Source organism: Lepidochelys kempii, chromosome 10 (genome assembly GCF_965140265.1).
Source record: "Lepidochelys kempii isolate rLepKem1 chromosome 10, rLepKem1.hap2, whole genome shotgun sequence".
Lineage (NCBI taxonomy): Eukaryota > Metazoa > Chordata > Testudines > Cheloniidae > Lepidochelys > Lepidochelys kempii.
In genome coordinates, this window is record NC_133265.1 from 34,013,543 (window position 1) to 34,037,546 (window position 24,004).

Here is a 24,004-nt window from a genome sequence, read left to right on the forward strand (position 1 = left end):
GCTGAGACAACAATGTAGTCCTGCAGGGAAATGGGGAGGAGAAGGGAGACTGCCCACCCAGGTGCTCTGTAGCCAAGAAGAAAGTGCATGGAGCTGGGAGCCAGGAGTTCTCTCACATCTCTAGCGAATTGTTTCAGTGCTCTTCAGAGCCCTTATTACCGAGTGGAGCCTCACTCATTAACCTAGGAGACAATCGAGTATCAGCCCCTCATTTTACAATATGGTAATGGATTGCACATGGACCCTTCAGGCAAAACTGAGACTAAGCCCAGGTCTCACATGGTAGATCCAAGTCTTATCTATTCAGCCACCCTGCCTCTCCGAATGAAAGTGCCAATTCTACGGGCTTGGCTTCCTGTAACCATTGCTCTACTAAATCAAAGTCCCCTTCCAGAGCCAAGAATCAGACCAGGAATTCCTGAGCTCCAGCATTTGCTTGCTACCTAATGTGACGGAGTTCACTCAGAGTGGCACCTCCTGCCAATCACCGCAGGCATTAGCTTTCTCAGCTGGTATGCCTTCTCCTGGTGGTGCCTCTCTCGCCACCTTCTCCACCTACAGACTTGTCTCACTCCTAGACACGCAGTATCCTCTTCACATCTCGGCCGTGTCACCATCCGTTTTCCCCCTGCACCTTCTTCATCCTCTTCGCAGGGCCTCCAGCCCGCAAGTCCCAGTAGCTAGCCAGGAGTTACCTCTTAGCTCCTCCAGTCCCTGCCACCAACTGCTCTGTCCAAGGTGCTACCATCCTGCAGCCCACTAGGAACACCATCCTCTCTCCTTGGGCTCCCTGAAGTAACTGACCCAGCTCTGCCCTGCAGCTCTCTTTTATTTAAGCCTGCTGGGCCCTGATTGGCTGCTAAGCTGCTTTTAACCTCCTCCTTTCCAGTGTGGCGTGAACACCCCATCAAAACTAGCAAAAAATAAAAGAATAGCAAAATGTGCCAACTCCCCGCAGCTGGTGGCTGGTCCATAGAGAGGATAAGTTACTCCTTTAGTTCAAATGGTAGAGATCTGTGCTGGGATCCAAAAGTCCATGGTTCAAACCAAGCTGATGGCTTAAGCAGGGAGCTCCAATTGTTGCACATGACTGAATTTGTTAGTCCAGTTCTCTTTAAAACTGGGTTGGGTCACACAGCAATGAGCTGTCCTTTAAAGAACTGGTTGGGGAATTAAGTCATTATATCCAATTTGTTATGGCCCGTCACAAAACAGTTGTAGCACATTCAGGTATCGGTCACACGTTTCGATGGCCTGTGTCACATTCAGGCAGGTGTGAGCGTAGGAGGGCCTCCCCAAGATGGACATGGAAGCACGCTGGCAGGACAATCCTTCAGGAGGAATTGGGAGATCTTCTGGGAAAGCAATCTCCCTTGAAGAGCCTGCAATAAGGCAGATGGAATGAGGGCCTGAAGCTCACTCGCTCTGAATCGAGCTGAAGTCACTGGCAACAGGAGAGTCCCCTTCTGTGTAAGGCAAGCTGACAAGGAGCAAGTCCAAGAGGCGCTTCCACAAGCTTTGGCAGGACAGTAATATCCCACTGACACAAAGCACAAGCCCTACACTAAGCTAATGAGGGACAGCAGCAATGCGGTTTTAACCACACTTGTCTCATCCCACTCAGGCTTTAGTTTGGAGAGGTTACTCCCCAGAGCACTCCAGCCCAGCCTGGAGTTGGACATACAGGTCTCCCCCTAGGGTGCCTCAGGGAGGACTTGCTCCATGAGCCTTACGTGCTCAGGGTAACATGTGCACACGTGCCTGGCACCCCAGCACGTTGTGTTAGGCTCCAAGGAAGAGCCTAATGATGTGACTGTCAGGACTGCAGCACTGACAGGGTCTGAAGCTCCTGGGTGGGCTCCTTCCCCGGGCCTTTCCTGCAGAGAGAGCAGGGCACCGCCACATCCCGGGAAGCACTGGCACAGCAGAAGCATGCGCAAGCTCCATAGAGCAGACATCTGGAGGCCAAGCAGCAGAGCAGGCACCAAGACCAAGCACCATTCCGGCTGGCAGCTCAGGGTTTAGCCAGAGCACCTACACGCAGGGCTGGCGCACCAACACGCCAACAATACAAGTGGGAAGCATCGAAGACGAAGAGGGTCCCCAAACGAAACAGGCCCAATGCCCTGCAGAAGACAGGCACCGAAAGGCCCAAGGCCAGAGCTGACAGGTTGGGTACAGGAACCAAGAGGGAATCAACAAGCATCGTCGGGATGCTGGGATCTGATAGAGAGCTAGAGTGATGGCCAACAAAGCAGTTTTCTGCAGGGAGCTCCTTTGCAGACTGTGTTCAAGAAGGAACCGGCTGCAAAATGTGGAAGGCGGCAAGATAGGGAACAAAGCACGTGCCATCAACTTTGCAGAAAGGAGCTAATCGCTTCGAGGGGATTTAAAAAGTAATATCCCACCCTGCCTCTTTCATTACACTCTGCACAGCCAGGGCACTCAATGAGGCAGAGGACCTACAGGAAGAATCTTATACGTGACCATGCAATTCAACTGCACGTTAATGCCCAAGGAGGGAACAGGGGTCAGATTATGCAGCAACCTTCACTTGGGCATGTCCTGACTTCTGGATGCTTAGCACGCTAGCTTGGTCTGGCCAAACTGGACATTCACAGCCCGCACGATCCATCAGCCTGCTCTTTTCTGTGAGGATTAAGGATATTTCATTTTCCCTGGACATGGAAAGGCTTTTCTATGGAAAGTTCATGGGGGGCACAAACAACATCACATGCTGGGTGGAGTCAGCAACTCTGAATGGGGGGGTGGGGGGGGGTAACGTCAGCAATTACTAGGTTAAGAGGCACTGAGAGCCCTGAGGGAACCGGCTGGCTTGGGGTGGAGCAGGTGCTTTCAGCGCTAGGTTGCTAGTCCAAACACAGACCAGGTCTGTTGTGAGGGCAGCTAGCTCACAGATGTCCTGCATGAGGAGAGCTATCAGGTCCTCATAGACAGACTTCTGCAAACCAGAACCCAAGAACTGCCCCTGCTTATCCTCAGCAGAAGAGCCAAAGACTGTACTGGCAATGAACTCCCCCTACTCCTGGATGGACCCCTCCAGGCAGCACTCAGGGAGATTCTCACCTTCCTGTCAACTATGCTGCACCTGCTAGGGGGACATCACACTCCAGCCAGCAGAGCTGTCCACCCAGCATTAACCAGACCACACCTGGCATGGGCCCAAGCAGAGCCAAAGGTCACGTTCTCTAGGTCTAGCTCTCCCCCCGCAGAGTGGCATTCAGACACAAGACCTGATCCAACATAACCCAGGCCCTCCTCAACGTGGTCATTCCCCAGTGGGACCACCACCAGTGGTGAAGAAAGCTCCTTGCTACCTAAGGGAGAGAGAGGTGGACCTATGGAATGTGACCGAGACTTCTGGATGGAGGATTAGAGCAAAAGGACTAAGCTACAAGCTGTGGTTCTCCAACCGCCCCCATAGCCACACTCAGGAGCCAGTCTTTTCCCAGCAGCAGCTTCAAATGATGCCCTCAGCCTGCAAGCTGGGAAGACAGTTCTCTGCCACCACTGCCACGTCGCCCCCTCCCAGCAGGAGGGGCGCGAGAAGGCCACGCGCGCTGCGCCCCTTCCCCCTCCCCTGGAGCCGAGAGCATTGCCAACGCCATGCTCTCAGCCCCAGCCAGCCCGAGGATGGAAAGACTCCAAGGTCTTCCTGATGGGAGGTGCATCGTGTCATCGGGCCGCTCCCCCCAACACCCTTGGATTTAAACACCTGCACATGAGGCTGTGGGCAAAACCATCTGAAATCTCCCTGCAGAGGAGCTAAGGACAGGGTCAGCGTTTGGGCCACATGTGATCTCAAGGGGGTTGGGGCGGTGGGAGATGGGAGGCGGGGTCAGCGCACTCACCTGCGTTCGGATCTGCTGCTCACGTTCCAGCTTCTCCTGGTGCAGCAATCTCACCTGTTCCTGCTGCTGCTGGAGCTGCACCTGCTGGGCGATCACCTTGAGCTTCTCAGGGTACATGTGGGCCTCCAAGGAGCGCACCTGCCAGCAATCAGAGAGAGGAGCCCATACCATTGGGTGTGGAAGAGGAGCACAACCCCACCCTCACACATACATCAACCCTGCTTATCAAGACGGCGCCAAGGCAGTCTGGTGGCTTGGTACTATGGTGGAATCCATTTCAGTGCCAGGGATTCCACCAGAGCACATCACGGGTCCTCATAGCGCCCACCTCCAAAGGCTTCCATGAGGGAGAGCTGCTCATAGAAGCAGCAAGAGAATTCAGCAACTGCTGGGAGCAACCAGCGCCAAATGCCAAAGGATGTTCCTCTGTGGTGAGGCCCCTGCAACCAGTGCCTGAGGTACACGAGGTGGCAGCATGTGGCTGACATACTCCTTAATGCTGCGCTCCTGCGGTGAAGATGGATGAATGAAGCAGAGAGATAGGAAAGAGCCTGTCTTCCCGACAGTGTGCCTCTGGGAGGAATGCAGTGAGGCTGGGTGTTAGGTGAACACCGCTTGGAGATTTCCAGGGTCCCATAAGGGAAGATATGAATCAGATGCAGATCCGTTGGAGGAACAGATCTAACATGACTCTGGAGCCTGGGCTCCGCTCCTTGGTCAGCACAGATGTCCCCTGTTGGAAGGCTGAGACTGTTATATGCAGTCTTGCACAGGATCAAGTCAGGGGACTCCTGAAAAAAGTTTCTGCTCCACAAACGCAAAGGCCAATTCATTGTCTTCAAACTCCCGTACCAGTGTGATCCACGTGCCATGCTACTGAGAATTCCAGCCATCACTACCACCAGCGCTGGAAGAGACGGGCAATTCCCTCCACTCTGCTTGGCCACCAGGGAATTATCCACCTGAAACTCCACTCCTCTGAGGAGACCATTGCAACAGGATTGTTGCTCTTTGATCTTAGCATGAGACCAACGGGACTCCCACTGCTCTGAAAGGATTTTCAGCCCCTAGGGCAGCGGTAGCAGGTTGGGGCATGAGCCAGGCCCCCTACCAGTCACCCTCCAGAGGGGATATAAATGCAGCCTTCCAAAAGCTCCAGTCATTTCGTTCAGTTCTGCTGAAGGTGAAGTTCCCATAACAAGTCACGATGATCAGAACCTAAGCACCAACAGAAACACAGTGCAAGCAGAACACCTGGAAAAGAGCCCCCAAATCAGAGGCACTGGTTCGGCAGGTGACAACCCTGTCTGACTAATCCCTTTCACTCTGCTTCTCTGAAGAGAGGGGACTCTCTCCTCCGTAAAGATACTGTCCCACAGGAGGTGCACACACAATAAGCAGCTCACAGAATGACCAAAAGAAGGAGTACAGCCAATGGAGTGGCAAGAACATGCTGTGCTTTAATATAGACACCTCAGTGGGGTAAGACAGCTCTTCAAAGTTTCAGCTGCTTGGATGTTTGCACCTGAGAGGAGACAGTAAATTAGAAACAAAAAAAACTTTATACAAAAAGATAGGCAATAAGGGACATCTACAATGAAAAAAGGACCTCCCTGAGGGCTGAACAACTAGGGGTCCCTGGCCTTGGGACCAGGTTCAGAGGCTGAAATGGCATTCCCTACTGAGAGCAAATCAAGGCAGTGAGACTCTATAAGTGTGGAGAAGAGACTGCAGCACTGTGTTACCAGATTTCTGCAACAGAAACACACTGAGACAGCCCACGGGGACAGCTTTGCCTTGAAACGGCAGCCAAGTTCCAAGCTAGCCAGGCCATGGCACCATGCATCACTCCAGGCACTTCGACGTAGTCATGGCACTGCCAAATGGTGCAAAAACCTGGATGGCTTTTTTAGGGCTTTAGTCCACTCAAGGCAGAAGCCGAAGACCTTTCAGCACAGAACACACGGGAAAAGGCCTCACCAGGATGGGCGTGAGGAGAGCTGGCAGGAAAATAGGCTAGCATCTGACACTGTCTTGGGGAGGAATCTCAAGAGTCCATAGCACTCACCTGAACCTCCAAGTCTGGCAACCATTAAGGACCTCTGAAGATCAACAGGAAGGTCAAATCAGCTTTCCAAGCACAGCCTTGCCCTACCCTCACTCGGAGCAACCCAAGGGGCAAGCCAGGAGACAGACTTGAGAGCACAGGGGTGCAGGACTATGAGCATGGCTGGTCTTCCCCGTAGCGACAACCAACTCCACCACACGGTCTCAGAGTGGGAGGGAGAGCCAGCTAGCACCATCTTCTGGGAACAGTTTTTTTTCCTCCAGCTCTTGCAAGAGGGTCTGTGTTAGGGGCCTGCCGCCCACCCCTCTTTCACCAGCTGAGCCAAAATGAAGTAAATGAGCATGACAAACTGGTCGGAGAGAGTTCCTAGCCCAGGTACTTCACAATCATGGCCCTTGTGGAATCCCAGACTGGCTTCAGCTCTATGTCACCCATCTTGAAGAGCTTCAGTAGGAACCAGGAAAGAGCAGAATCCTCACGTGAATAGGACGAATTTGGCGTTCCCACAGTGGGAGAGAATTTAGCATCATCCGAGTCCAGAGAGCAGACTCTGTCACCCTGGTTCTCTGCCTGCCCTGATACAGGCAGCTGGAATTATTGAGGGGATTGGGAGAGGAGCTGGGAGGCCTTAGATTTGGAAAGCAGAGATATCAAAATCTCCTGTGCTGGGAGAGCCAACTGCCTCAGCACAAGTGCTCCAACTCCATCTGCTGGGTCCAGGCTAGAGGGATGCTTCCAAGCAGATAAGGAAGGCCTCATTGAAACCTTGCAGGGGACCAGGAGCAATCAGGGTAGGCACCAAGCATGCACCAATACTCAGAATCCACACTCCTTCTCCCCTTTCAGTGGATGTGTTCTGGAGGGGGAGAAATCTGAAGGCCTTGATGCAAAGCTGCCTGGAACCAAAGCCCTCAGGGAGGGAGCGTCAGCACCTCCATCTTGACTGTGGAGGTTCCACCTCATTTCATGACCTAGAGCTCCGCATCCAGGCTTCAAGCCTGAAGGCCCAAGCGCACCAAGGAACCAGCACTGGGCAGAGCCCGTGGCTTCAATGGGAATGGAGCCGTGTGCTTCACTGGACCGAGCAGTTCACAGCCCAGTCTGCACCATCACGGCGTGCAAGCACAGAGTTTGGTGCTCCACTATCTTGACTAGCTCAGGGCTGAGTTTTGAGATTTACTCTTTGAAGCAGTCTGGGCCAGCCACAGACTGGACTTCCAGGAGTCTGCCTGGGGTGCCTCAAGGAGGGCAGTGAGGTGCCCCACATTTCAATGCCAGGAGCAAAACTCGTAGACAACAGCCAACCTACACATCCTGGCCTAGGGAGGCAGCACAGGCATCCATCACAGACACAGCTCTGCCACACAGATGTGACCTGGAGGTAAGGAGCAGCCCTGCTCTGCCTTCCGACACACCAGTGAAGACGTGGCCCGTCAAGAGACATGAATGCGCCCATCAAGGCTGAGGCGAATACAGCCAGAGCCCTGATGGGCTACAAGAACATGCTGTGACCACAGAACATAGGCAACTGACAGGCAAACAATGACAAGGGCAGCAACAGCACGTCAGGAGCTCCTGAGCCAAGGGGGAAAATAGGCTGGAACACGGGGAAGGCAGCGCATATATCCTTCAGGACACGACACACAGCGTCCGGCAGAGTGCCAGGATCCCACTCTACCTGCTTACAAATTGTAGTCGCTTCACCAAGACAAAAGAAATTCCTGGCAGATGGTACTTCAGAGAAATTAGTGTCTCAGCACAGCTCATCTGGGTTGATCTGCCATCGTGCACTAGAGGGCGCCACAAGACTGCAGACTGCCTGCACTACCCCGCTGCAAGCACAAGGGGCCAGGAGCACAGACGGCTCCTCCCGGAGGAGTCAATCTGCTGGTGAGCAGGTGGCACAGGCTGGGTCCTCTCCTCCTCCGGTCACAGCCCTGAACAGGCTCCTCAGAGGCTGCCAGTTCCCCCAGACACCCCTGCCTGGAGAGCAGAGCACCCTCCTTGCACCAGCTACCCTGGGTCCAGGTTGTCTGCACCCCCTGCACAGGCCTCACCTGCTCCTCCAGCATCATGCGGACCGAGCGCTCCTTGTCAAGCTGCTGTCGGAGCTCGATCATTTCTCGGCGCAGATCCTCTGCCTTCTCGTCCTCCCAGATGTCTGGCGAGCCAATGCCCTCGTCCTTGTCCTCTGCCCGCCGCCGCTTCGGGGAGGAGCCACTGAACTCCTGCCAATAAAACAAAGTCAGAGGCAAAGGGACCAAACGGTGACCACAGGGCCTGTCAACGAATACCCTTCCATCACCACAGGGATCCCAGAGCATGCCACAGATTGCACAGCAAAGCGCAGCCACCTCTGGAGTGGAACACAGCAGCACACAAGAACAGGACAACAGCAAGTGAAGAATCCATATCAGGGTAAACGCAGGGCAGCAGCGGCAATAGTTAGCGTCAGGAGACTCCTTTTCTGTATCCTTCAGCTTCTGAAGGGGGGATAATAACCTTCACTCCGCCCCTTTGTGAAAAAAAGATCTATAGATGAAAAGGGCTAAGTGCCAGCAGTTACTAATTACCCCACCGGCACTTGCCTAGACAGGGGGTTAAAACTCCTAGTGACACACATTTCAGCAAACAATCTGATAGAGCAGCTCAGGACATCTCCAGGAGCACAGTGGTTTTCTGGCACAATGCTGGGCTCAGGACCCACGCCCAGGGAAAGTGCTCTCTCCCCTCAGTCACCACCAGCACTTCCTGCTGTGTCCCTGAGCTTGTGTCAGTCTCCCACACAAACTCTGTCCCTAGGCTTGATCCTGCTTCACTTGATAGCCAACAAGATCACAGCCAGGGATGAGCCACTGACACACTCCAGCCACGCTACAGCCTTCTCGGACAACTCTCCAGAAACGCCCGAGAACTGTAACCCAGCCTGGAAAAGCCATCAATATTTTGGTCACATGCAAACAGATTTATCCAGTTTTAAAACACAGTCAGCTCCCCAGCTAGGGCCCAAGTTCCTGCTACACCGAAATGGAGTAGCAAGGAGTGCAGCACTGTGAATGCCATCCCACCAGTGAGGGGTTAAAACGAGCTCGCCTTTGGCCCTGCCAGAATATTAAAACCCCCGCAAAAGTGAGCTGTGGGCTCATCATGCATTCGCCACTAGTGCGGACAGCTACATGGCTGCAGCCTCTGCCTGCACAGTCCCAGCTAGCTAAGCCAAGGTGCACTGGCACAGCTGTGTGGGGTCCCAGGGCTGGAGAGCAGGCGTCCTGCAGGTCAGGAACCCAAACCAGACCAGACCCTCACTTAAATAAGCACTGAGCACGTTATCAGAGTGGAAAGTCACTGCCAACAAGGCACCTGGAGCAGCTAGTCAGCTTAAGGACATCCTATCCAATGAGCAACTCCCCATTCACTTTGCCCTCTGCAGGGGCAGGTTACGTCAGGTTTGTGCTGCTTCTTGTCAGTTTCCCAGCAAAACAGATGCAGCAAAGCTCTGAGATCTGGATCACACAAGCACAGGGACAGGTCAAGATGACTGGGATACACACCCAGGCAGGGAAGAGGCCTATACCCAACTTCACCGTGTCACAAGGATAAGCGGCAGGAAGTCTCCCCTCCTATCCCCGCAGGGTTTCCACTCCTGATCTAAAAGAGTTTGGGGGAGAAGCAGGAGGCCTGACTGGCCACGCACCCAGAGAGAGCAGAGTAACTCCACCAGGTGACGCACGGAGAGACCCAGCGACATTCCATCAGCTAACCAATACCGACCGGGATGGGTGGGGATTACATTGGGCAATACAAATGCTTCTCATGCTTGCTAAGGGGCCTGGGTTATTCTGTGTTCTGGAGCTTTCCTGGCAGAGAGGTCGGAAAGGGGAATAGCAGAGAGAAAAGCAGCAGTTGTACTACCTGGATGAACCGCTTGAGCTGTGTGTTCTGCTGCAGTAACCGAGTCTTCTCCTGCTCCAGGGAGAAGATGTATTCAGCTGTTTGCTGGAGAATCGCCGCCTTGGGAGAACCAGCAAAGAGGGTTAGTGGCACAGGAAGGTCAGTGTGTCATCATCTCCCCTCTCATGCCCCCCACCCCTCGATATTCCCCCGCAACCAACAAATATAACTGGAGATTTGTTCCTGTACCCCTTCCAAAAAGGATCTGTCAGACAGCTGGAGTCCTTGCACCAAATGGCGACTAGGGGTAGGAGACAAACTGCCACTACTCCCAGATTAACTATCCCATCAGTGTAGTAGCTCCCCGTGAAGATGAGCCCCCAGTCATCTGCCTCCCAGGCCCCTAAGCCATAAGTGTTCCCCACTCAACCCCTGACCAGAAAGACTCCTCCGTACTTGTGAAGTGATAAAAGGAGCTCCCCCAGACAATGAAATGTACCTTGGCCCTCAGTGCACTGGTGGTAGCCATGAGCCACCTCCTTCCCCAGCTGGAACCCCAACTTGTTCTGGACCTGCCTTTACAGCTGCTCCTAGCACTCTGCCAATGGGCCATGCCAACACCAGCCTCCTAGACCACCCACAGCACCTCCTGGAAGCCCCAGAGCCTATGCCCCAAAGAGCCAGGGGTTAGCATCTGAGAGTTACTTGGTGGCCTGCGATGCAAGTTGCTTGGTCTCAGCTCAATTCCTAGCGTACAAGTTTCTGTGTTACAAAATCTACCAGTGTATGAGGCACTAACCGGCCCCTTTGATCTCAGTCTGAGAAGAACTGAATGAGACTTCAAGTCCCCTCTCCTCCATTGAGAGGGCATTCTCTCCAGGTCAGCTAAGCACAATGGCAGGGCAACATGGCAGATGCCCACCCTGCTGCTGCCCATGCTGCACCAATAAGCAGAGAACTTCACACACACATACCCCCAGCCCCAAACCACCACCACGTTTCCTTTCTGGAAGCATCATTAGCAGCTGCCTAGTTAGCTCGGCAGGAGCAGCATTTACAGCCCTGCATAAGGATGAGAGCAAACATGTGACAAACATTCTCACACCGAGGGGATATGTAGGGTGGGCTGCAGGGCTCCATGTAAGTCACAGGAGTCATTTCACAATCCGAAGGGGTTCAATTAATCCTTTTTGAATAGCAGGGCTGTTCAGATGCCTGCGATTTTAAAAGACATTTCCGGTGCAAAAGGAAAGTCATAGCAAGCTGTGGCTCTACACGAGACATTCACAGCAGCATCCATAAATAGCAGCTGCAAAGACCAAAGTTACTAGCACTGTTTGCCACAACTTTATATGCTCCAGGAAAGCCAAGAGGGAACAGAGCAAGCCAGGTAGCCCAGACAACAACATGGGGAACTTTAGCAACACTGAGATCTAGGAGCACCTAAGCCCTGCTGGGCTCCTTGGTCTTATATTAGTAGAAACTAAGTGCTTCAGTGCCTAACTGGCTGCGTGCCTAGGCTGTGATGTGCTTCATCGGAAGCCAGTTTGCTCGCAAGAAGCTGTAAGGGGCTCACTGGCAAAAGAATCCTGTCCTGCAAAGTCCAGGAACTCTTAAAGATAAGAGACTCTGCTCCTTGTCTCCTGCAGCACTCCTAAGTCTTGCAGGAGATGGGAAAGGGCTCTCAGCTCTCTAGGGTTTAAGATACTTCTAACCCCCCCCAAATGTATGAACTAGTCTTGTCACCACCACCACCACTCCCTGCTCTGGAACTCCTGGGAGGAATTGCTCAGGACAGAAGCAGCGCTCCGGGACCTAGCACCAACGTATGCACACAGAGTGTTCCATGTTTATGCCATCCTGATTGTTTCAATGTCCTGGGTATTTAAGGCACATCACAGGTGCGTGCCCCAGGAATTCCCCACACAGAACATTCTACTAGCACAGGTAAAATTGCTTCACTGGTAACAGCCTTATATGAGGCAACAAGACCATCAGTTTTACAATCCCTACTCACTAAAGAGCAGGGAAGTGGCCAGTGACAGTAATTTACCTAAATATTCTAGGTTTCAGAGTAGCAGCCGTGTTAGTCTGTATCTGCAAAAAGAAAAGGAGTACTTGTGGCACCTTAGAGACTAACAAATTTGAGCATAAGCTGCTCACGAAAGCTTATGCTCAAATAAATTTGTTAGTCTCTAAGGTGCCACAAGTACTCCTTTTCTTTTTGCTAAATTTTCTAGTTATCTTGCCACGCCACTCATTGGTTTGACATGAAAAATGCAACGTGCATATTTGCTCTACAACACGTCTACACACTCTTAACATATCACTAGTGTAGTCTATGAATTGCAAGGCTAAGGGAACTTCTATATTACTTACCTTCACTATAATTTCAGTGCTCACGCTACCTTCCCCCCGCCCCCCTCAAGTTCGTCGTCTCATTACATAATCACAGGAGCAACCTTAACTACAAGCTGAAGTTTTCTGTGTGAGCTTATTTTACTTAGGAGATTTTTTTAGATTCACATGGTTGGGAGATTGAGTTACTTAATGACAGAATGTCACTGCTACAAAGCAATGGGCCAGCAACAAGTTAATAGCTAGAGGATCCTGGCAGCTCAGACAGAATCTGGACACCCACCCTGGAACACGTGCACACCCTCACAGCCATACAGACACAGACTCCCCCTCACCTTACTGAGCTTCTCCCCGTCTGTGTGTGGAATGAGGGTTTTCAGAGACTGGAAGCCAGCATTGATGCTCTGCATCCGCCTTCGCTCGTTGCTGTTCGCAATTTCTCTGCGTATCCGCCGCTCCTGGTCCCGCTGGGTCTCTGGGGTCAGTGGGATGTTGGCCAGGCTGAGAGGGAGACAGAGGGTTAGCTGGGACAGGCAATGCTCAAGAGGACAGGCAATGCCCACTCCAAACCTGAAGATGAAGGTTCACTCTTTTTACCATAAAGAAAAGGAGTACTTGTGGCACCTTAGAGACTCACCAATTTATTTGAGCATAAGCTTTCGTGAGCTACAGCTCACTTCATCGGATGCATCATAAGCTCACGAAAGCTTATGCTCAAATAAATTGGTGAGTCTCTAAGGTGCCACAAGTACTCCTTTTCTTTTTGCAAATTCAGACTAACACGGCTGTTATTCTGAAACCTGTCTTTTTACCATGATATACTACATTACAGGATAGAGCCCCAGAGGGTGCTCTTCCCAGATGCTACCTGTTTTGCAAGGACCAGATTGGTAGTCAAAGAAACTTTCAGGGAACCAAACAAAAGATTATTCTCCTGAGATGGAGGAGCAGCCGTTCCTGCACTTCACCTCAAGCTACAGATCTACAGTCCTTTTTCCAGGCAGTGATCACAACCTGAGATCACACCTACACCTGGAGTTGGGCGGGGGTCATTTTCATGAGAATTTGGAGGCGTCTGTGGAATTGCGGCTAATCCAAACTCACTCCCTACGTCCTTTTCCGGGTATTTAAATTCAGGGATTGCTGGGACCTTGCATTTTAAGATCTGCTACATGGGACAGTCCTGGGGGTAAAGATGGTGCTGATCCTCCCGAAGGAAGGACAGAAACCTAGTCAATGTCAGTCACTCCCTCTTGGGCCACTGTGCTGGCAGAAACTAACCAGGCCCCATCAGCCTCATACTTCCTACATAAAGCACTTTCTGCCCAGAAGAGGTAGAGGACAAGGTGCTGCTGCCCCTGAAGGACAGAGCAGCATCCAGGTGATTTTAGGGCAGAGGTGAGAGAAGAGCTAGGAATGGGAACCACACCTGGGAGGGACATCACACCATTCCAGTGGTTGGGGGAGCAATCAGCTTTCCAAACTGAGAGACTAACTGCTTTGGGACTCTGCTCCTATTAATGACAACAGTTTATTTGAGCCCAAAGACCTTTCACACCATCTTGTTTTTGAGGGATGGGGGAGAAGAGGAGTTTCCCCACCCTCACTGCAAGCAGGTGTGATTCAAAGACTGCCTGCTCCCCAACTCTCATTCCATAGCCACACCACCGCAGGCTGAGATCTCCTGCAACCTCCAGAATTATGCAGGATCAGAGCAGAACAAAGCTTGGCTAGGAGGCCACTAAAGAAAATCCAAGGTGCTGAAGAAAGTGGTGATGCAGTAGGTGGTACTACTCCTTGAATTAATATTAAAAAGACCCAATGCCCCAGCATGAGACTAGGGACACTGCATCTTTCAGATGAGGCTTAGTACGGAGGGCCTAGACGTACGTATTCATCAGAGCCCAGGGTACCTCTTGTAAGACAAGGCATCAGCCCCAGCAGTCTGCCCAACTTCTAACTTGGTCATTGCATTCTACTTCACTGAACAACCCATTCACTTTCAATTGGACACAGTGGCCTCTCCTTGCTGTCATACCCTGTTGCGGACTGGTTACCTGCACTACGAAATTGCTAGGTTCAGTCCCTGCGGGGCTCCATTTCACCACTGGACACAATGACTCCAATACAGAGAGATGGGAAGAGTCTTTGGAATCCTTCAGTTCAAAGGTGCTAAGCAAGACCAAGGTAAAGGGACCCTCCGGTACCAGCGGAGCAGAGCCTGGCCCTGAGCTGGTCACTGCAGCAGCTGAGGAGTCACAACTCCTCCAGGATGTGTTTGAGGGCTGTGAAAGGTGCAGGGCTGGGCAGGGAAGAGGGAGGATTAAAAGATTGAGAGAGCTGGTGAGCTGCAGCAAGGGCCTCTGGTTACTCACCACCCCACCCCACCCCCCCCCGCAACTTCTCCATGGTAAGAAAGAGCCAAGCATCTAAGCTGAGGTCCCTGCAGGGCCAGCCTGTGTGTGTGGCCCTGGTAGAATCGGATGAGAGGCCCCCTCCCCCTCTTGCTGATGGCTTCCAGATGATCACTCCCAGCAGAGGCAGCCCCCACCCCACCCAAAGCCACGGCTCCTGCCTGCTTCCTGCTGCCTCTGCTGTGCGTTCTGTTCCCAAGTGATCTGGCAGACTGGCCAGTAAAACACTTCCCACACCAAACGCCACCAAGCAGCTAGTTGGAGGAAGAGAGGGAGGAAGAAACATTGTGGTCAGTCCTGCAGGGGAACCTGGGCTTGACCATGACCAGCTCACAAGTTTTTAAACTCTGTCTACACTAGTGTTTAAAACCATGCCAACCCATATTCCTAGTCCAGATTATTCCTCAACAGAGGGCATTTTTGAGGCCCAGGAGAAGAAAAGAGAACCAGATGGCTTAATGCTAACACAGAATATATTTTATTAAAACCAAACGTTGAACTCCACAACAAGGTGAAGCAGTGTTTACACAGTACCCCCAGTTCTGGATCTATCCCTCCATGCCTTCTATGCAATGCACGACCAGCAGCCTCATCCTCATAACAAACCTACACATGTGGCCCATGTCGCAGAGCAACAGGAGACTGATTCATGTGCCAGGCCTTGGAATAGCAATCCTGGCCCACTGACAGAGACAATACTTTAGGAAAGACTATTGGCAATTTCAAAGGTCACATACCTTGCAAATCACCGAAAAGCTTTAGGCCATTGGAGAGCTGGGAATGCTACTTAACAATGCTAAAGAGGTGGTTTCTAGCCCTGACCAGCTATGAGATGCATGCCTTTAAAAAAAAACCCACAGACCACGTCTTTCTGATTACTATCTTATATTTCATGTATTTTCCAATCATGATGTTAGTAGCCGCTATATCAAGAATTAGACATAGAAAGCAGCTTTCTAAGGATATGAACTATTCCATTATGTATGTACAATAGCCAAGACTGCATGAGAATTCAGTTACTAAAGTCATAGTGGAATTCAGGAACAATGAAAATTGCGCTTCCAGCCACCTGCTATCCACTGTCACTTGTTAACAGCCAGCAAGATCTCAGCCTGAGAGATTCCGTATTAACTCACCCTATCAGCCACTTTTCTCTCTGTTAACTACCCTGATGTGTCTTGCAGGCACCAGTCCTGGCCAGCTGTGTCAAGTACACTACAATCAACCTGCAAAGACAACCAGAAAGGGAAGACACTGCAAGTGCGAGGAGAGCCTCAGACAGAAGAAGCTATACAAACGCAAAGTATTAAAGACTAGTGACTGTTTCCTAGAGCGAAGAAAGATCACATTGCTTGACATCGCAAATGGAGATTTACAGTTTATTTGCCCATTTTCGTTCATGTTATACAACAGAAGTGCAAAATGGGCTAATGGGGGCAATCCAATACACCAGGTATGAGCCAGCACCTGGGCACAACAGGGCCAGAGACTCAGCCTGACCTCTCAACCTTCTCCTCCTTTTGTGGGCTGAAGTTCAATTTCTAAGGGTGTAGTCAGTAGTCAGTAGTGTCAAGTCATAAAAAAGCTGCTGAACTTCAGGGCAGCACCCACAAGTTCATCACGTCACAGCCAAGGTGACAGGAAAGAAAAAAAGAGCAAAGCCCCTGGACAAGGGTTCGCCATTATATAAATGACACGTTCTTACCACCCCAGGAAACAGAAGGCTCTGAAAGCCAGAGCCCCAAGGGAGGAGCAACAAGAGAACAGAGACTGGGGTTCACGCCACAAGAGTGCGATATTAAAGCACAGTTCTGTTCCGAAGAGCAGTTGTCAGACCTGTGTCCATGTATATTCAGGGTCCCCTAAAGTACATTCTGGCTCGCATTAGCGCAGCGAGCACAGGTCTGCTCTATTCAGTCTTGAACACCAGGTTTCTTAACTAAATCAACTGCTGAGCCAAAATTCCTCCTTTAACTTTTCCTGAGCAACCCTAGTGAAGGCAATGGGATTGCACAAGTATGGTTCAGCGCCATACATCTGGCAGTGCCTTGGTTATTGGGGAAGATGGGCAAAAAGGAACCCAGCCTGTCTCTCCGAGCCCATACTGAGTTCACAGCCTGACAGTTAGGGGAAATACCTTCTTACTCCGCTGTCACTGAATGTGGAACCCCATTGTGCTATTGGTCACACAGCGAGAGTGAAAGCACAAGTGAAAACACAGATGAAAGCACATGTGACTATTCAACAAATATATTCAGAAGGATCTGAAGACAAGACAGTCTCTCACTGCTAATTCCAAGGCCACTTCACCGCTCAAGACAAACAACAATCTTGCAGATCGGCTCTGGCCCTGCAGTTCTGTAGGGATACCAAAGGTGGATAGCAGGGCTTCATGGGGCAAGCATGACTCCAGTGCAGGTGCTGGCAGGACCATCGAGAAGGCTGCTCTGGCCCATATATTGAGGTTAACTCTTTCCTACCCTGCATCCTCACAAAACCAATCAGTGATCCCACAAATTCCAGCTGGATCCGTCCAGAAATACCCTGGTCTGTGCCCACAAGCCAGAAGACCAACCCAGGGTTGGCCGAAACAAGACCCACTCATCCAACTGTTCTATACTAAAAATCCCAAGCCATCCTCATCTTTAACGGGGCAGTGATCTGCTCCATTCTGGCCTGAGGTGGGCCTGTAGCCTTTCTGAGCATCATCCCCATATTAAAGATAGAGCAGACTGTACATGCTTACTTTTTTTTTTTTGGTAAGTGAAACCCTCAGGTCTCGCATGTGGCCGCTACGGCTTTCTTTTGAGAACAGCTATGAGCCCCAGCTGCTATTTGTGTCTGGGATAGTCTAAACCTTTGGCCCATGGGGAAATTAGACAAAGGTGGCTCAAGAGGGCCATCTAGGAAGCAGAGGTTCTTAAGAAGAAAGAAAGAGGAAGAACCCATTTCCTCATCAGGGGACCTCTCATAACCTTCCCCCACAACTGTTCTTCCTGGTGAAAGACTTAAAAAGTGACAGAACTAAACAGAGAAAAATGCATTTAGAAGCTAGCCTGATGGATTAAATACGACAGTGGGAGTTAGTACCTTGATCTTTTACCTTAGGAGGCTAGAGGGCAGATTTAGACGTTGCTCACAAATAAAGTGAGTTCAATGGATTTTCATGCTTGTCCCTTCAGACTTTTATTCATAGGCCTTTCCCCATATGCACAAACACACCAAAATACAATTCAATACGACTCAGTCTCTACTCAAAAAAGATCCAGCGCAGGGTGGGACACTGCAGAGGAGAAGCAAGATTCTTTCATACAGCTAGGCAGGAAGAAGCTTGCCTAGAACCTGCCTGCACTGTACCAGGCTCCAATCTGCTGGATCAGAAGAGTACCAATTGCACTAAGTCTCTGACAAAGGACCAGTTCTGCCTTGGGGTTCCTGATACTTCTGCCCCAGGTTTCATTTACAGGACAGAGGAAACTAACATAAACCAGTGTTGACATACTCAGTCTTGGACTAGAATTTGCAGCACAGCATTAGGGGATTCTATGGCAGCATCACGAAATATCTGTAACTTCACCCAGACCCGAAGATGAGCTCTGAATAAGCGCAAAAGCTTGTTTCTCTCACCAACGGATGTTGGTTCTCCCCATCCATGTCTCTGTAACTTCAGCTCTCATTTATTGGGAATAAATTAAATAGCCACACTTAGCAGGCAGGTATCTTCCAAGTGAAGAACAAACACAGGCTAGTTATTAAGCAGAATAAAGCTGCTATGAAACAGCTGAAGGAGACAAGTCAGTCTAAACAAAAAGCAATTCTCATAGGAGATTCTTGAAGTTATATACTTAGTGTGAGACTCACTCAATCAATAAACCAGTCTACAGACACTGAAGATATGGAGACGTAAGCAGTAGTCAGTCTTCCAGCCTGTATACCAATGACTTGTTCATCAGTATGAAGGTGATATTTGAAAACAGGTTCACTTTCACCTGTGCTAGTTGTTCCTGCAGAAGTGTACCCAAACCAATAAGAAGTCTAAGAATAAAATGAAATTCCTACAGAAAGTGATCACAGGGTTTCTACAAACCCACGATACTCCAAAGAACTCTAGGGATACAGCCTTCCTACAGCATTCTGGGTGTTGAAGCAGAACTTCATCTTCTCCTTCAGCAGTGAAAGAGACTATGGGAAGTCATCCCCTTACAGTCTAAGACAGGGGTGGACAAACTTTTTGGCCCAATGGCCACATTGGGGTTGCAAAACTGTATGGAGGGCCGGGTAGGGAAGGCTGTGCCTCCCCATACAGCCTGGTCCCCGCCCCCTCCCACCCCCTGACTGCCCCCCTCAGAACCTCTGACCCATCCAACCCCCCTGCTCCTTGTACCCTGCCCCCCCCAGGACCCCCACCCCTAACCACCCCCCTAGGACCCCACCCAACCCCCCCGCTCCCTGTCCTGATTTCCCCCCGACCCTTATCCACACACCAGCCCTGACAGGTCCCCTGGGACTCCACCCCCATCCAACCCCCCCGTTCCCCATCCCGACTGCCCCGACCCTTATCCCCGCCCCCAACAGATCCCCCAAGACTCCTACACCTATCCAACCACCCCCTGCTCCCTGTCCCCTGACTGCCCTCCAGGACCCCCTGGCTCTTATCCAACCCCACTGCTCCCTGCCCCCTTACCACGCTGCTCAGAGCAGCAGGAGCTCACAGCCCCACCGGAGCCAGCCATGCCACCCGCGCTGCCCAACTGGCCAGAGCACTGGAGGTACAGCGGCAGCGCGGCTGGGGAGCGGCCAGACGCTAGCCTCCCCGGCCAGGTGCTCAGGGGCCAGGCAAGACGGTCCCGCAGGCTTGATGTGGCCCACAGGCCCTAATTTGCCCACCTCTGGTCCAAGATGTTAATGTCATCCTAGTGGCAAGTGGAAAACTTTCCAATCACCAAGTGAAAGCAAAGATACAAACCTGTTCTCTCACATAAATTGTGGTGGATTAATCTAAAACAAATGCATCTCAGTGCTTCCCCCACCCCAACAATAAAAAATAAAATTCAGAAAACACCCCCCGTGGGCAACTATCCTGTAACTATCCAGTGTGTGTGAAACTGAAAAGATGCAGATTTTATTCTCAAGCTTCAAAGGGGACGAGTGAATACATTGTTCCGTAAAATTCTACCCAGTATAATGGTCAGTGCCCTTCTAAGCATGATATTCTAGATCAGGGGTTCTTAACCTTTTTCTTCCTGAGGTCCCCGCCACATGCTATAAAAACTCCATGGCTCACCTGTGCCACAACTATTCTCTACATAGAAAAGCCAGGACTGGTGTTAAGGGGTAGCATGCTGAGCAATTGCCACTGGGCCCCCCCACAGTTGCTCAGGCTTCTGCTTCAGCCCCAGGTGGCGGGCTCTGGGCTTCAGCCCTGCACAGCAGGGCTTAAGGCTTTCTGCCCTGGGCCCCAACAAGTCTAACACTGGTCCTACTTGACGCATCCCTGAAACCTGCTCGCAGCCCCTGCACTCCTGGTCGAGAACCACTGTTCTAGATTAATACAGCTTCAAGGTGCTTATGGAAGGATTCCTCTTTTTCCTATCCTAAATTTCTAGAGAGCTTAATGAGCCACAGAAAGAATACTGCTGGTGGCACGCCGTGGGGCAGGCCTTCAAACACAGGTTATAATCTCCGCTGCGGTTAACTAAAAAGACAGCCATCACCACTTGTCCAGGACTGATATTTGAGTAGGAAATAGGCCAGCTGAGAGACATTTCAAATAAAGCCACCATACTGTAGGCAGAGAGGAACTTTTAGTGCTGCTCCCACAATTAAGAGAATACCCTGAAAGCACTTTTTAAAATATATATGTATTAGTTTATGCTAAAGTACAAAGCAATTCCATATGGCATAAAGACTACACCAAATTGTGATCCTCATTAATATTAATACAATACCACAAAGGACAATTTCCTTCTCATGCAGGCTGCTCAACAGCAGGTCCCCCTTTGTAAATGGATCCAAGTTAGTTACAGCATTTTTGTATTCTGGCTACTTCCCTCCCAGTTTTCATTCTGAAGATTAGCACACAAGTGTAAGACTCCAACTCTTTCTATACAGTAAATCCCTCTAGGCCACTAAGATGGGTAAGAGTATGAAAGAAGATGATGAAAGGGACTTTCTGGAGCCTTACTTAGCACATCCGTTTAGACCTTTAGGTATCCATACAGCTGGCAATTTGCATATCCCCAATTTGTAAATGAAACATCTTTCTGCAGGCACTGAGTGTTTCCCCTGCTGTATGTACTAACTTAACACGTTGCTCTGGCCACAGCGGTGCTGTTTAACTTAGTCACCCAACAGTGGATCTCCAACGTCCAAACATACAAGGGGCATTAATTTTCCCCCGGGGTGGGGAGAGACACCAGCTTCGAGGTTTCATTCCTGCCCCCCAGGAGGCGCCGACAGGCTCTCCCGGCCGCGCACAGCGGTGCTGCCAGCTGCCCGCGCGCTGTGGCCCAGGTCCAGCAGGGAGTGCATCTCCACGTGCAGCCCGCACGCGGCTCCCGGCGCGTTCGGGGCGAAGGCCCGGGCTGTAACCAGCTCTCCAGGCAGAGAGCAGGGGCCGCCGGAGGCACCTGCCCAGCACTGGCGGCCGGAGCGGCCACATGGCCAGGGCGCTGGGCCGGGCCCGCTCCTTCCCCGCAGCCTGTGGCGAGCGGCGGTTGGGCCCGCCCCTGCCAGCTGCTGCACGCGCCGTGGGGCGCGCACGCGTGGGCCGGGGCGCTGCAACCCCCGCGGGGCGCAGGCGGCTCCTCGCTCCGCCGCGGCACCCAGCCCACGCGGCCGCCGGGGCCGGGCCCGGGCCCGCTTTGTGCGGGGCAGCGTGGCCGGGCGCCTACATCCCCCACAGGGCCCCGGCCGCCGCACTACATGTCCCGGCGGCCCCGGCGCGCGCGGGCCCGCCCCCCGCGGGAGGGCTGCCGAGTCACGGCCAGGCCCCGTGGTAAACACACCCCCCTTTAAAGCTCCCCCAACATGCGGCCGGCAGGCAGGGCACGCGCGGGCCGGCCCGCACCCCGACCCGGGGCGGGAGACGCGCCACAGCCGGGCGGCGCGGTGCGCCCGCCGGGCCCTGCACGCGGCCCCGGGCTTCAGCGCCGCGCGCGGCCCCACGTGCTCCGGCCAGCCGCGCCGCCCGGCCCGCGCCCCGCGAGCCCCCCCCGGGCGCGCGGGCGGCACCCACCTGCAGAGCCCGCCGATCACCTCCTTCTCCGACTTCCTGAAGTGCTGCAGCGCGGGCACCTTCTGCGCGGGCACCATGAAGTACTCCATGCGGGCGCCGGCCCCAGCTGAGCGCGCCGCGCCTCTGCCGCTCAAGGCGGGAAACAGCTGGTGCGAGCGCAGCGCTCCCTCCCCCGGCGGCGCCGCCTCCGCCAGCCACCGGCCCATGTAAACAAAGGACTATTTGCCGCCGCCCCGGCCCCCTCCGCGCCGCCCCCGCGGCCCCCCCCGCCCCCTCGCACGCCTCCTGCCGCGCCGCGCCGCCTTCCCGCAGCGACCCCGCTGCAGCCCGCGCCCCCGCGCCGCCCCCACCCGCGCCCGGGCTGCCCGGCTCCCTGCGCCACTACGGGGTGATGCGGCCCATCAGCTGACAGCTTGGCAAGCGGGCCCGGAGCAGCCACGGGGGGCGGGGGATACACGGCCGGGGGAGGGGCAGAGCCGGCCCCGCGCATGTGGGGGGTTGCACGAGGCAGGCTCGGCCCCACACATGGGGGATGGGGGAAATGCACGGGGCGGAAAGGGGCAGGGCCAGCCCCGCACGGGGGAAGGGGAGAGAGGCGTAGGGCTGTCTCCGCACATGGGGGGGAGGGGCAGGGCTAGCCCCACATTGGGGGATGCACGGGCGGGGGGAGGCTGGCCCCGGACGGGGAGGGGTCAATACGGGGGGATAGGATTGGCCCTGCAGATGGGGCGATGCACGAGGCAGGGTCGACTCCACACATGGGGGGGGGGGGGAATGGCCTCGCACGGGGGAAGAAGGGGGAGGGCTTGCCCCGCACCTGGGGGGAGGGCTGGCCCCGCACAGGGGAGCAAGGGGAAGGGCTAGCTCCGCACATGGGGGAGGACGCATGGCCGATCGCGGCGCACATTGCACGGCCGGGGAGGGGACCCGGAGCCAGAGCTGCTGCGGGGATGGAGGCGGCAGCTAGCGTCTGCGCTGTGGGGAGTCCCCCTGCACAGATCCGTGTCCGGCACGGCCCGGGAGCCGGGCGCATTAGGGAGGCCAGTATCCGGTCCCCGCGGGCTCGCTCGGCCGTGACACCGCCCGGCCCGGGGTAGTGGCTGGCCTGAAGCTGAACGGCTCAGCCAGCCCCAGCCCGGGGCGGTGCCGATCCATCCCGCCCAGGAGCGGCGCCTCCCCCGGCTGCGTGGGCCGGAGCGACGCGGGACGCGCTCGGCTCCCCGCGCGGGTGGGCCCTGCTGGGCGCCGGGCCGGTCTGCAGGAGCTCGGGAACAGGCCGCAGCGCCGCCCCCTCGCGGAAAGCACCTTCTTGACCCCCGGCCGGCAGCCCGCCCCCTAGCGTGCACCGCTCTGCGGGGATCGCCGGGACCGGGAGACCTAACCCCACACCTGGCCCTGCCTCTGCCCGACCCAAGATTACCCCTCCGCTGGCGGAGGGTGCCAGCCCGCTTCTCTCCCCACCCTGCTCCCAATGGTGGCAGCGTGAAGCTGGGGGCTAGTGCACCAGGCCAGAGTCCCCCGCAGCTTGAATCGTGCACCAGCCCCATGTCTAGTACAGAGGCTGCCTAGGATCAATCTCCAGGGGCATGTCCGGCAGTGCATACCCTTCCTCCCTGGGGCCACTCACCTGCCTGGGGAGCCCCCTTTCCTAGCCCCTACCTTCCTTACTGCCTGGCTGTGCCAGTTGTCAGGCCTCAGGTGGGATCTTTGCTTCCAGCCCATCCCTGGGCAGGGAATCTATGTTTGTAAGCTTGAGGGGGCGAGCTGGCATCAGAAAGGGATCATTGCCCTAGTACTGCTCTCCTACCCTGGTAAGGCCTGGCTCTACCCCCTGTACATACTGTGCCCTGGCTGCACCCCCACACCCTGTTGATGTCATTGCATCCCCCCTTTACCTGCCACCATCCCCAGCTGCCAGGGGGCCCTCTGGCACCCAGCCACCCACAGGCTACTTTGCTGTTTGTCTGACTAGCAGGTGTGAGGAGGAGACTCTTCCCTGTTGTGTGTCTGTGCCCCACAGACTGACCAGACCAATAGGCAAGGCCAGGCTGTGCATGAAGGCCAGCCTCCCACCTCAGGGCCCTTGGGAGCCTGAAACAAGAGAAAGTAGCAGATGTGCCCTGCTCTGCTTTGCTGAACTCCTCCTATGCTGAGCCAGCTGGGC

General features: G+C 53.7%; 1 protein-coding gene across 3 annotated transcripts in view; it reads right to left on the reverse strand.

Moving 5' to 3' along the window:
• TFAP4 (transcription factor AP-4) overlaps positions 1–22,083 on the reverse strand; it is a 39,041-nt gene extending 16,958 nt beyond the window's left edge. The window contains exons 1-5 of one of the 3 annotated variants that reach the window (XM_073362788.1): positions 21,841–22,083; positions 12,525–12,690; positions 9,853–9,951; positions 7,998–8,168; positions 3,927–4,010 (exon numbers count right to left, since the gene is read on the reverse strand). In XM_073362788.1, the coding sequence (XP_073218889.1) occupies positions 3,927–4,010; positions 7,998–8,168; positions 9,853–9,951; positions 12,525–12,690; positions 21,841–22,046 (726 nt within the window). In that variant the 5' untranslated portion in view covers positions 22,047–22,083. Of the gene's footprint in view, positions 1–3,872; positions 4,011–7,997; positions 8,169–9,852; positions 9,952–12,524; positions 12,691–21,840 lie in introns of all 3 variants that reach the window. The other 2 variants (XM_073362787.1, XM_073362789.1) reach the window with 2 other exon arrangements.
• Positions 22,084–24,004: the final 1,921 nt, after the last annotated feature.